This window comes from Arachis hypogaea, chromosome 3, assembly GCF_003086295.3.
Source record: "Arachis hypogaea cultivar Tifrunner chromosome 3, arahy.Tifrunner.gnm2.J5K5, whole genome shotgun sequence".
Taxonomy (NCBI): Eukaryota; Viridiplantae; Streptophyta; class Magnoliopsida; order Fabales; family Fabaceae; genus Arachis; species Arachis hypogaea.
Genome location: NC_092038.1, coordinates 40,402,693 through 40,415,624, shown reverse-complemented (window position 1 = coordinate 40,415,624; position 12,932 = coordinate 40,402,693). Strand labels below are relative to the sequence as shown.

At 40.9% G+C, this 12,932-nt stretch overlaps 2 protein-coding genes across 2 annotated transcripts; both read left to right on the top strand.

Moving 5' to 3' along the window:
* The first annotated feature begins 10,375 nt into the window (after positions 1 to 10,375).
* Positions 10,376 to 10,744, top strand: LOC140183468 (uncharacterized). The gene has a single exon (XM_072231912.1). The coding sequence runs from the start codon at positions 10,376 to 10,378 to the stop codon at positions 10,742 to 10,744; it is 369 nt and encodes a 122-aa protein (XP_072088013.1).
* Positions 10,745 to 10,935: 191 nt separating this feature from the next.
* LOC112776488 (uncharacterized) lies at positions 10,936 to 11,310 on the top strand. The gene has a single exon (XM_025820676.1). It carries the CDS (start codon positions 10,936 to 10,938, stop codon positions 11,308 to 11,310), a length of 375 nt encoding a protein of 124 aa, XP_025676461.1.
* Positions 11,311 to 12,932: the final 1,622 nt, after the last annotated feature.

Below are 12,932 nucleotides of genomic sequence, written 5' to 3'. Positions count from 1 at the left end.
AGAAGACTTGAGTTACAATATAGATCAATTAAGAGTGGAACATCAAGAGCACTCCATCATTCTCTATGAAATTAGAGAAGATCAAAGAGCAATGAAGGAGGAGAAACAAAGGCAAGGAAGAGACATAGAAGAGCTCAAGGACATCATTGGTTTTTCAAGAAGAAAGTGCCACCATCACTAAGGTGGACTCATTCCTTGTTCTTATTTTTTTCTGTTTTTCGGTTTTTATGCTTTATGTGTGTTTATGTTGTGTCTCTACTTCATTATCATTAATATGTAGTAACTATGTCTTAAGGTTATGAATAATTCCATAAATCCTTCACCTCTCTTAATTGAAAAATGTTTCTAATTCAAAAGAACAAGAAGTACATAAATTTCAAAATTATCCTTGAATTTAGTTTACTTATATTGATGTGGTGACAATACTTTTTGTTTTCTGAATGAATGCTTGAACAGTGCATAATTTTGATCTTGTTGTTTATGAATGTTAAAATTATTGGCTCTTGAAAGAATGATGAACAAAGAGAAATGCTATTGATAATCTGAAAAATCATGAAATTGATTCTTGAAGCAAGAAAAAGCAGTGAAAAAGCAAAAGCTTGTGAAAAACAAAATTTAGAAAGAAAAAGAAAGCAGAAAAAGCCAATAGCCCTTAAGACCAAAAGGCAAGGGTAAAAAGGATCTAAGGCTTTAAGCATCAATGGATAGGAGGGCCCAAGGAAATAAAATCCAGGCCTAAGCGGCTAAATCAAGCTGTCCCTAACCATGTGCTTGTGGCATGTAGGTCCAAGTGAAAAGCTTGAGACTGGGTGGTTAAAGTCGTGATCCAAAGCAAAAAGAGTGTGCTTAAGAACTCTGGATACCTCTAACTAGGGACTTTAGCAAAGCTAAGTCACAATCTGAAAAGGTTCACCCAACTATGTGTCTGTGGCATTTATGTATCTGGTGGTAATACTGGAAAACAAAGTGCTTAGGGCCACGACCAAGACTCATAAAAGTAGCTGTGTTCAAGAATCAACAAACTTAACTAGGAGAATCAATAACACTATCTGAAATTCTAAGTTCCTATAGATGCCAATCATTCTAAACTTCAAAGGAGAAAGTGAGATGCCAAAACTATTCAGAAGCAAAAAGCTACAAGTCCCGCTCATCTAATTAGAATTAATATTCATTGATATCTTGGAATTTATAGTATATTCTTTTCTTTTTATCCTAATTGATTTTCAGTTGCTTGGGGACAAGCAACAATTTAAGTTTGGTGTTGTGATGAGCGGATAATTTATACGCCTTTTGGCATTATTTTTAGATAACTTTAAGTGTAATCTAGCTACTTTTAGGGATGTTTTCATTAGTTTTTATGCTAAATTCACATTTCTGGACTTTACTACGATTTTGTGTATTTTTCTGTGATTTCAGGTAATTTCTGGCTGAAATTGAGGGACCTGAGCAAAACTCTGATAAGGAGGCTGACAAAGGACTACTGATGTTGTTGGAATCTGACCTCCCTGCACTCGAAATGGATTTTCTGGAGCTATAAAACTCCAAATGGTGCGCTCTCAACGGCGTTGGAACGTAGACATCCAGAGCATTCCAGAAATATATAATACTCTATACTTTATTCGTGATTAGACGACGTAAACTGGTGCTCAACACTAGTTCCATGCTACATTCTGGAGTCAAATGCCAGAAACACGTCACGAACCAGAGTTGAACGCCAAAAACACATTACAACTTGGCGTTCAACTCCAAAAGAAGCCTCAACTCGTGTAAAGTTCAAGCTCAGCCAAAGCATACACCAAGTGGGCCCCGGAAGTTGATTTCTGCACTTAGACTTATTTCTGTAAACTCTAGTAGCTAGTTTAGTATAAATAGAACTTTTAACTATTGTTCTAGGAGTCTAGTCTTTTGACCATTCGGTCTTTTGATTACGTTTGGGGAGCTGGCCATTCGGCCATGCCTGAACCTTCATCACTTATGTATTTTCAATGGTGGAGTTTCTACACACCATAGATTAAGGGTGTGGAGCTCTATTGTACCTCAAGTTTTAATGCAATTACTACTATTTTCTATTCAATTCAGCTATTCCTGTTCTAAGATATTCATTGTACTTCAACACGATGAATGTGATGATCCGTGACACTCATCATCATTCTCACCTATGAACGCATGACTGACAACCACTTCCGTTCTACTTTAGACCAGGCGCATATCTCTTGGATTCCTTAATCAGAATCTTCGTGGTATAAGCTAGATTGATGGCGGTATTCATAAGAATCTGGAAAGTCTAAACCTTGTCTGTGGTATTCCAAATAGGATTCAGGGATTGAATGACTGTGACGAGCTTCAAACTCGCATTTGTTGGGCGTGATGACAAATGCAAAAGAATCAAGGGATTCTATTCTAACATGATCGAGAACCGACAGATGATTAGCCGTGCCGTGACAGAGCATTTAGACCTGTTTCACTGAGAGGATGGGATGTAGCCATTGACAACGGTGATGCCCTACATACAGCTTGCCATGGAAAGGAATAAGAAGGATTGAAGGAAGGCAGTAGGAAAGCAGAGATCCAACAGGGACAAGCATCTCCATACACTTATTTGAAATTTCCACCATTGAATTATATAAGTAACTCTATCTTTATTTTCTACTTTATTTATTATTCGAAAACTCCATAACATTTACTATCCGCCTAACTGAGATTTACAAGATGACCATAGCTTGCTTCATACCAACAATCTCCGTGGGATCGACCCTTACTCACGTAAGGTATTACTTGGACGACCCAGTGCACTTGCTGGTTAGTTGTGCGGAGTTGTGACTAAGTGTGATTCACGTTTGAGAGCGCTACCAAGTTTTTGGCGCCATTGTTGATGATCACAATTTCATGCACCAGAAATACATCTTGCCATGCAGTTTTATTAGTATGGATGATGTTTCTATAGAAGAACCATCTTTAAGTATTGGCCCGGGGTGTGTTATGCTCTGCTGAGGAAGTTAGAGAAGACCTCTCTTGGTGTCACTCAGCGAATTTTGACTGACCTACAGGCTGAGGTGACATCTTTACAGGAGTCTATGCAGGAGTGAAAGAAAGAGAAGAAGGTGTTTATTTCTGACCTTGCTAAAGCTCGGGAGAGGGTGAAGGAATCTGAAGTCGCCTGTGTTATGACAGAGGATTTGAGGAAGAAAGCTGAGAAAAGTTACACCCGAGTTTAGAAAACTAGACTTGATGGACAAGGTGGCCATGTCGAGGGAAAAATATGCGAATTTAGAGGAGTCTGTTGCCCAGGGAATGTACGAAATGGCCAAGAATTTAAAGCTCAATTATGAGTTATTGCTATCAGGGTGGACCTTTCCCTTATTAATCCCGAGATGGTCATGATTGATGGGAAGATCGTTCTCCCTCCCATTGACGAGGAATACATTCCAGTGGAAAATCTCAAGACCTCAAATGTTTGTGTTGAGGGAACTTCCGAAAGCTTCCCAACTCGGATGGATAAAGATCTCTCCTCTCCAACCCGGCCCCTTCCGACCTCTTTGGCTCAACATGAAGAAGCTTCCAATATGGCCTCTGGTGAATAGAATCCTCCTCTTTAATTTACTTTGTAATATTTGATGACCCGGCTTGTGAGTCTTGTAAACAATTTATGTTTTGTAATAGTTTAGTTTTTTGAACACTTCTTTTGATGGATTATGCCCTCTTGTGGGATTTCCTTATTTGAATCGTAGTGGCTTTTGCTAAGTTCTTTTTTACCTTTAATTCATGTGAATTTTTACAATATCAAAGACCTTTATGAGTTTCTCTTCTGGTAATTCTTTTTCCATTCTAAGGATTTACAACCTACCTTTTAAGGTTGATCTTTTTGTTAAGCTATTTTTGTGATTCATTTTAGGGCTACCCCTTTTACCGACTTATGATGAGTGATTTTCCGAGTTGTGGCCACAATTTGCGTATATAATTTCTTTACACTAACTTGAACCTCGTCGCTTCATATTGCCGACCATCTAGGTCAGGCAATGATTTTTGTGATTTTTCACGTTTAAATTAGTGTGTGTCACAGAACAAATAATGGAATAAAAATGAATTATCATTAAATGAGAATGTAATACTTTACAAGGACTTTTGTTGCTAAGAGTTTTGGATATCTAACTCTTAGTCTTCGTTGTGATGCCTCGTTAAAACCCCTTTCAGGAAAATTCTTTTTGGGAAAACTATAAAGTAAAACAAAAGAGTACATTAGGGAACAAGGTTCGCTTTCTGGCTGTAGTATCTCTTCATATTACATGCATGTCACGAGCTAGGGAGTTTGTAGTAACCTTTTCCCAAGACTTCTATGATCTTGAAAGGTCTTTTCCAATTTGTAGCCAATTTTCCTTTCTTATCAAAATGAGACACCTATGGCAAAGTTTCTTTGAATGACTTTCTTATTGTATCTTGTGGTCATTCTTTATTTCAATGATTCCTCCCTTATCTGACCTTGGTACCGGACTTCTGGAAGGAGATCGAGTTCTTCCATTTGAGCTTGGATGTTTCTCACTTCATTGTAGAATTTCACCCTTGGGCTTCCTTCATTGACTTCTAAGGAATCATGGCTTCTATGACATAAGCAAATTGGAATAGAGATTCTCCTGTTGTTGAATGGGAAGTTGTTCGATATGCCCAAGTGGGGGAGTTCTTCGACCCATGCTCCTTTTGCCTCTTGTAATGTTTTCTTGAGCCTGCCAATATGACTTTATTCGTAGCTTCTGCTTGTCCATCGGTTTGAGGGTATTCTACCAATATGAATTGGTGTTTAATCTTGAGACTTTCCACCAAGATTTTAAAAGTTGAGTAAGTGAACTGAGTGCCATTATCCGTAGTGATGAAATATGGAACCCTAAATCAAGTGATGATGTTCTTGTAGAGAAATTTTTTACTTCTTTGAGATGTGATGGTTGCCAGAAGTTTTTCCTCAATCCACTTAGTGAAATAATCAATCCCAATTATGAGATATTTTACTTGCTCGAGTGCCTAAGGAAATGGTCTAAGCAAGTCTAGACTTTATTTTGCAAAAGGACATGGTGAGGTGACACTGATGAGCTTTTCTGATGGTGTCACATGGAAATTAGCAATATTTGGTAAGGTGGGCACTTTTTGACGAAGTCGACTGCCTCTCTTTGTAAAGTCGGCCAAAGAAGTAAGCTCGTATCACCTTCTTAGTTAGTGATCGTGCTCCTAAGTGGTTTCCGTAGTATCACTATGGACTTCTTATAAGACTTCCTCAGTCTTGGAGGTCAGGACACACTTTTGTAAAAAGGTAGTACTCCTCTTCTATAGAGAGCATCGTGGACCAGAGTATAGTTCTGGGCTTCCCTTATGAGCTTCCTTACTTACCTTTCTTCTTTAGGGATGATATCGAATTTGAGATATTCGATTATAGGGGTCATCCAACCGAAGTTTAGATTTAAAATTTTTAATGCATCTGACTTGTCGACTTCCTTAGCCACTGATAGTGTGTGGAGAGTTTCTTTGATCGGGATTTTGTTGTTGCTCCCGGGCTTAGTAATATCCAATTTGGAGAGGCCATCGGCTCAGCAATTAAGTTTTCGAACTATGTGTCTGACTTCTATTTTCTGAAATTGTCCAAGTTGCTCTAATGTCTTCTCCAAGTATCTCTTTATGTTGGGATCTTTGGCTTGGTAATCCCCATTTATTTGAGAGGTTATCACTTGGGAGTCGCTAAACATGATGACCTTTAATAGTGTGGGCTTGGAAGTAAGGTCAGAGCCTTTTGGAAGCCAAGACGAGGCGGTAGGCAAATTTTTCTATCCTTTGATATTTTAGTTTTGCCCCTTGTAGCGATTTCCTTGTGAAGTAAGTATGCTGTTGTCCTTCTTTATCTTCTCGGACAAAGGTTGTCATTATGGCTTTGTCTGCAATAGCTAAATACAACCCAAGCTCCTCTCCTACTTCAGGTCGGGTCAGAATTGGTGGTTGACTCAAGTATTTTTTGAAGTCTTGGAAGGCTTGCTCAGATTCTTAGACGATTGAAATTGGTGTTTCTTAAGGATTGTGAACAAAGGCAGGGGTTTCAAAGTTAACCTGGCCAAAAATCTAGACAAAGCTGCCAATTTGCGGTTTAATTGTTGGACTTCTTTTAAGCAAATCGGCCTCTTCATCTCCAAGATGGCTTTGCATTTTTTTGGGGTTGACTTCGATGCCTCTTTGAGTGAGCATGAATCCCAGGAACTTGTCGGCTTCTACTGTGAAGGTGTACTTTGTAGGATCTAATCTCATCTCATGCTGCCTTATTGTGTTGAATACTTCTGTGAGGTTGGACAACAGGCTATTTTCCTCCTTGGTTTTTACAAGCATATCGTCGACATAGACTTCCATTAGTTTTTCGAGGTGAGAGGAGAATATTTTGTTCATTAACCTCTGGTAAGTGTCTCAATCATTTTTTAATCCAAATGACATTACCACATAATAATAATTAACTCTTGAAGTGATGAAAAAGGTTTTCTCTCGATCCATCTTGTACATCGGGTTTTGGTTGTCCCGAATAAGCGTCCAAAAAGAACAAATATCTGTATTTCGAAGTCGATTCCACCAAAGCATCAATGCTATGAAGAAGGTATGGATCTTTAGGACAAACCTTATTAAAGTCGGTATAGTCGATACACATTTTCCATTTTCCATTTTGTTTCTTCACAAGCACTATATTTGCCAACCATAAGCGGTATTTTACTTCCCTTATAAACCCGGCATCTAACAAAGCTTAAGCCTATTCTTCAATGACTTGTGCTCTTTCGAGGTCGAGCTTTCATCATTTTTGTTATATAGGTCGTGAGCCAGGATAGATGGCGAGCTGATGATTCATCAGGTCGGGATGTATCTCAGGCATATTAGAGGCCTTCCATGCAAAGAGATCAGAGTTATTTTGTAAGAGTTTGACAAGATCTGCCTTCAATTTGTCATCCAAACTATTGGTCTTTGATTTGTAGTTCTTCTATTTTTCCATCGGGCTATGGTTTAACTCTTGTTGTGTTCAGACACCTCCGAGTTCAATATTATTGACCTCTTTTTCTTTTGTACAACCGCGTCGGTCCAAACTTTCATTATAACACCTCCTTGCCAATTTCTACTCTCCTCTTACAGTGACTATTCTATCCGAAGTCAGAAATTTCATGCAGAAATGAGAAGTAAAAGCGACTATGGCAAGTCGGTTCAATGTCATCCGACCTATCAAAATATTATAAGCTGAGGCTACATAAACTACAATGTAGTCTATACTCAAAGTTTCAGATTTCATTCCTTTACCGAAAGTGGTGTGCAACAGAATGAAACCAAGATGTCAGATGGGTGTGTCTCCTCGCCCGAAAAGAGTGCCGGGATATGCTCTTATCTCCTTTTATTCCAAACCCAGCTTGTGAAAGACAGGCTTAAACAAGATCTCAGTGATTTGCATTAGCAAATATCATTGTGATTAAAACAGGATCATCATGCTCCGGTGTTATCCCTTGTGCATCTTCCTTTGTAAAAGAAATAGTAGGCAGGTCGGGGACTTCGTCCTCTTCTCCAACTTGATAGGCTTCTTTCAAATGTCTTTTGTGGAAAGACTTGGTTACTCCACCACCCACAAATCCTCCAACTATCATGTGGATGTGTCTACCAGGAGTTCGTGTTAGCCAATCAACTTCTTCTCTTTTTTTTTTCCATTGATTATCAAATTTTTCCACCAGGTACCTTTCTAACTGACCTTTTCTGGTAATTTTTTCTATTACATTTTTCAAGTTGTAATCATCGTTAGTCGAATGCCTATATATCTTATGATATTCATAATGTTCCATCTGACTTCCACCTTTCTTGTTTTTGATGGGATGAGGAGGTATAAGTTTTTCAGTATGGTAGATCTTCCTGTAGATGTGGACAAGAGAAATTCGTAGGGGAATATAGTTATTGTACCTTCGAGGCTTGTCTGAGCTGTACTCATCCTTTTTTTTGCTTTTTCCTCTTTGTCCTTAGCTTGATAAGGATGATTTTGTCTGGGAGCAAGTTCTCTTAGTTAGGCATTTTTCTCCATGTTGATGTATTTTTTTGCTCACTCTTGTACCTCGTTCAGAGAGGTCGGATGCCTCTTTGATATAAGTTGGGAAAAGGTTCATCCTCTGAGGCCATTGACTAGCCCGATTATTACTGCCTCTGTGAGCAGGTTTTGGACTTCTAAGCAATCTTTGTTGAATCTTTTTATATAAGCTTGGAGGGTTTCTCTGACCTCTTGCTTAACTCCCAAAAAGCTCGGGGAAAGCTTCACTTTATCTTTTTGGATAAAGAATTGAATGAGAAACTTTTTGCGAGGACATCGAAGTAGGTCACAGACCTGGGTAACAAACTATCATTGGTGCCTTTGTCAACGTTGTCAGAAAAGCTTTGCAACGAGTTGCATCTGAAGCATTAGCCAAGTACGTCCGACTTTTGAAATTACTCAGGTGGTGTCTCGGGTCAGTCGTTCCATCATAGAGGTTCATGTTAGGACTTTTGAAATTTCTAAGAACTTTGGCCCGTATGATCTCCTCAACGATTGGATCCTCCCCTCCAAAAGGGGTTCTTCCCAATTTGCTCGTTTATTCCGACCTTGCAGTTCGGCTTCTAACTTCAAAAGCTTTGCCTCTAGTTTTCTTCGTCGTCGTACCTCTCTTCTTAGATATCTCTTTGCTTCCCTTTGCCGTTCTATTTTCTATTAGGGCTATTCCAGTCATCCTTGGTGTTTGTGCACTAATCCCATGAGTTTTATTGGATGCGGATGCTCCTCATTTTCTGGTGGATGTATCTCTGAATTGATTCTTTTGGGTGAAGGTTTTCTGATATTCCTTCCTTACTAGTACTGCCCACTCTATCTTGTCGGGGCGGGGGGGGGGGGATATTACTATTACACGATCATTGTTGTGAGGTTTCGGTTCTGATTCGGATGTTGTACGTCCATCTTCAAACTAATCATCCACCATGGTTTGGTGTAGACATTCAGGTCCCCGACAATGGCACCAATGTTCCAAATGTTACTTGAAACTAGGTTACATTTGGGCCTGAACGTGAGGTCTAGACTCCTTTTGAGGTAGCGTCCGACTTCTGCTGGTATCGAGGTGTGCCGTCCGAGTTCCTCTTGAGGAGGTGGGGGTGGTACATGCAAAGGACTCCGATGCTTAAGTTAGCAAGGGTTTAAGAAGATTTTTTTAGTAGATTGGTTTCTGAATATACATGAGGGTGTCAGTATATTTATAGTAGAATTGATAACCACCTTTTAGAATAGTTCCATCTTTGATGATGGATAAGTATTCCCTATTATTAGGGAAGTTGTTGAGATCTCCCTTCTAGATTCTTAGGCGATATCTTAGGAGTCTGTTACTTATTTAGATAAGTAAGGCTAGCTCTATGTTGCCGTGTCCGAGCTCTATGAGGTGGGATAGGTTTTTATATTTGGCCTTTACTTATTTGGGTCTGGCCATATTTTTTTGAGCTAGGATATTATTATTATTATTATTATTATTATTATTATTATTATTGTTGTTGTTGTTGTTGTTGTTGTTGTTGTTGTTGTTGTTGTTGTTGTTGTTGTTGTTGTTATTGTTGTTGTTGTTGTCATTGGTTCCACATACTAACCTTTTGTCACAAATTATTAGTGATATATTTTCTTATATTACTAAGCACCTTCACCATACTATAATAGTCATTATCATCTTTTACATGGATGGAAAAATATGATTTCAAAGATCAAGTTGGGAGTTGAGTAGCTCTAGCTTTCGTTACAAATAAATCCGTTTATGCCTTTTAGGTCGGGATGACTTACGAACAATCAGTCAAGTTTGATTTCCCGATCTCCAACAATCAGGCGGAATATAAAGCCTTGATAGGGGGTTTGTTCCTAGCCAAAGAGGTCGGAGCTTCGCAAGTCGAGGTCAACAGTGACTCCCAAATCGTTACCTCTAAAGTCAACGAAACCTATCAAGTCAGGGATTCCCTACTCTAGAAGTACTTGGAGAAGGTGAAAATGTTGTGTTGAGACTTTGAAGAGGTAATGATTCAACATGTACCCAGAGAAAGAAATGCAAGAGTTGGTCTCCTGTCGAAGCTAGCGAGCACAAAGCCAGGCACGGGAAACCCATCCCTGATTCAGGGATTGGTAAAAGAGCCATCGGTAGCCCTCTATGTGACACAAGTGATGAGCCCTCCCTCCTAGATCGATGCAATCCTCCACTTCTTGGAGAACGGCGAACTCCCAGACGATGAGAAAGAAGCCGGAGCAGTGAAATGAGAGGCGGCTAAGCACGCAACGATATAAGGCCAACTGTACAAGCGAGAGCTTAATCAACCCCTATTGAAGTGTCTGCGTCCCGACCAGATGGACAACATCCTGAGCGAAGTCCATGAAGGATGTTGTGGCCATCATATTGGGGGAAAGGGATTTGCCAGGAAGCTTGTCAGAGTCAGATATTATTGGCCTTCCATGATGTCGGACACACAGGATTTCATAAGAAAGAGCAGGAAGTGCCACGAGAATGCCAAATTCCAGAACTCCGCCGTGATGGAGTTAAGTTCAATGCTAGCATCCCGGCCTTTTGCTCAGTGGGGAGTCAACCTCATGGGCCCATTCCCAGTGGGTCCTGGTCAGGTTAAGTACCTAATCATGGCCATTGACTCCTATACCAAGTGGGTTGAGGCAGAACCATTGGCTAGTATATCGTCGGCGAACTGTCGAAAGTTCATGTGAAGACAAGTGGTCTCCAGGTTTGGAATCCCTGAGGTTGTCATTTCGGACAACCGGATAGAGATCGCGGATACGAGGTTTGGCGAGTTCCTGTTAGGATTGGGGATCAAGCAGAAATTCTCATCGGTCGAGTACCCGCAGAGTAATGGCCAAGTAAAAGCTGCAAACAAGGTCATCCTCCACGGCCTGAAGAAATGACTAGACTAGAAAAGAGCTCCTGGGCAGATGAGCTAGCCTTGGTCCTATGGTCGTATAGGACCACGCCGCAATCTTTTACAGGAGAAACGCCGTTTTGGCTTACCTATGGGGTCGACGCGGTAATCTTAGTGGAAATCAGGGAACCAAGCCCGAGGCTGCTCCTCGGGGGCGTTGAAGAAGCGGTGGAGAAAGATCTGATTGATGAAACCTGGGAGATGGCCCATCTGACAGAAACTGCGTTAAAGCAAATGGTAGCTTTAAGGTACAACGCCAAGGTGCTAAAAAGGAGTTTTGAGCCAGACGACCTGGTGCTATGGAGAAACGACATCGAACTACCGGCCCTTGGGGAAGGCAAGTTAGTGGCCAACTGAGAAGGCCCATACAGAGCAAGAGAGGCGCTCGGGAAGGGGGCATTCAAGTTGGAACGCTTGAATGGAAGTGAGATACCAAGGACATGGAACACAGCGAAATTAAAAAGATTCTACTCTTGAAAGGCGACCTAGCGACTTAACGGGTTTTCCTATTCTCGTTCACTATGTTACCTTGTTATTACACTGTGTTACCTTGTTAACTCGTTCCATTATATATACTGTGAACTTTCGCATTGTGTCATTTCACTGATTTTAAGCGCTATAAGTTCATTCTTTATTTATTTTTCTCTCCCATGGCTAACCGAGACTGATCACCCCAGGAGCCTCAGTCAGCACAAAAGATGCCACAGGAAAAAATATATGGCCCACTGGCTAAATAATAAATCTAGAAATTAGAAAGCTTCAAATATTTTTCAAAGGTAACTGATTGGCCAATGAATAATATAAAGCAAGTCAATAGATTACAAAACAAGGGCATCAGATCGGCCCGAAAAGTCAAAGTATTACAAAACAAGGGCATCACACCGGCCTGACAAATCAAAAAGTCAATGCAAACTAAATTACCGGAGGATAAGGACAAAACAACGGAGGCTAAAATTACTAAGGGGGTCCTGACTTCTTGGGAATATCAACAATCTGGCCATCCTGAACCATCTTGAAGGCCCCAACCGAGGAGACATCGAGATCAGGAGCCAAGATGGTAATTTGGGCCTTGATTCCCTCCTTGGTAGCCTTGACGACCTTCTTGGCATCCCTCGCAATGTCTTTGTTCTTCTTCTTCAAGAAAGCGACCTCCTGCTGTACAGCCTGGGCTGACCTCTCGACTTTGCTGTGCTTCTCCTCCAACTCTTTTAAATTTTTCTCCAAGTCCTTAACTTTGGCATTTGCAGAAATAGTCTGACCCCAGGCGGTGTTCAAGTCTCTCGAGAAGGAAAGGTCGTGCTCCACCAACCTGTTAATCTCGGAGGCGTCCTCATCCACTTTTTTCTCCTTCTCAGCAAGTTGGATCTTTAGGGACTCTTCCTAGGTTTTCAACTCAGTGATATCCTTTTGAGAGGCGTGAAGCTTTCCCTCCAGAGCCTGACACTGAGCTAGAACGGGATCCACCTTCCAAGCGATAGTAGCGGCTTGGAGGAGGCTACAATAAGTCCCACTTCGCTTGAGCGGCGAGGTCCTCATCTTGAAAGAATTCCTCAGTCCCTGGAAGGAGCTGGGAATCGATGAAATTCCCAGTGTCAAAACTCCTCTCCATCACTGTCAAGGTCTTGCCAGTAGGTCCTTTTCGTTTCTTGGGGTTGGGCAAGATGGTAAGATTTGGGTCAGCCTCTAGACTAGCTCCCTGCTCTGGGATTGGCTCCTCCATAACATCCTTCGGAGGATTCTTAGGTTGGACATTATTAGAAGGCTGAGAATCATCCTGATCCTCAGCAGCAGCTCAACCGCTCCCCTCGCCAACAACATCGCAACCTGGGGACCTCCGAATGAGTCTCCGAGGAATTGTCGTCATCATCACTTCCATTGAGAAAATGGGCCATCAGATCTGCCGTGATAGTCTTTCTGTTAGCCATGGAAACTACAAGGAAAACGCAAGCAAAGAAGTCAGGAACCAAGTTATTAATGAG

Excerpts from the sequence above, each read along its gene's own strand:
- LOC140183468 (XM_072231912.1), top strand. The coding sequence starts at position 10,376 with ATGGACAACATCCTGAGCGAAGTCCATGAAGGATGTTGTGGCCATCAT.
- LOC112776488 (XM_025820676.1), top strand. The coding sequence starts at position 10,936 with ATGACTAGACTAGAAAAGAGCTCCTGGGCAGATGAGCTAGCCTTGGTC.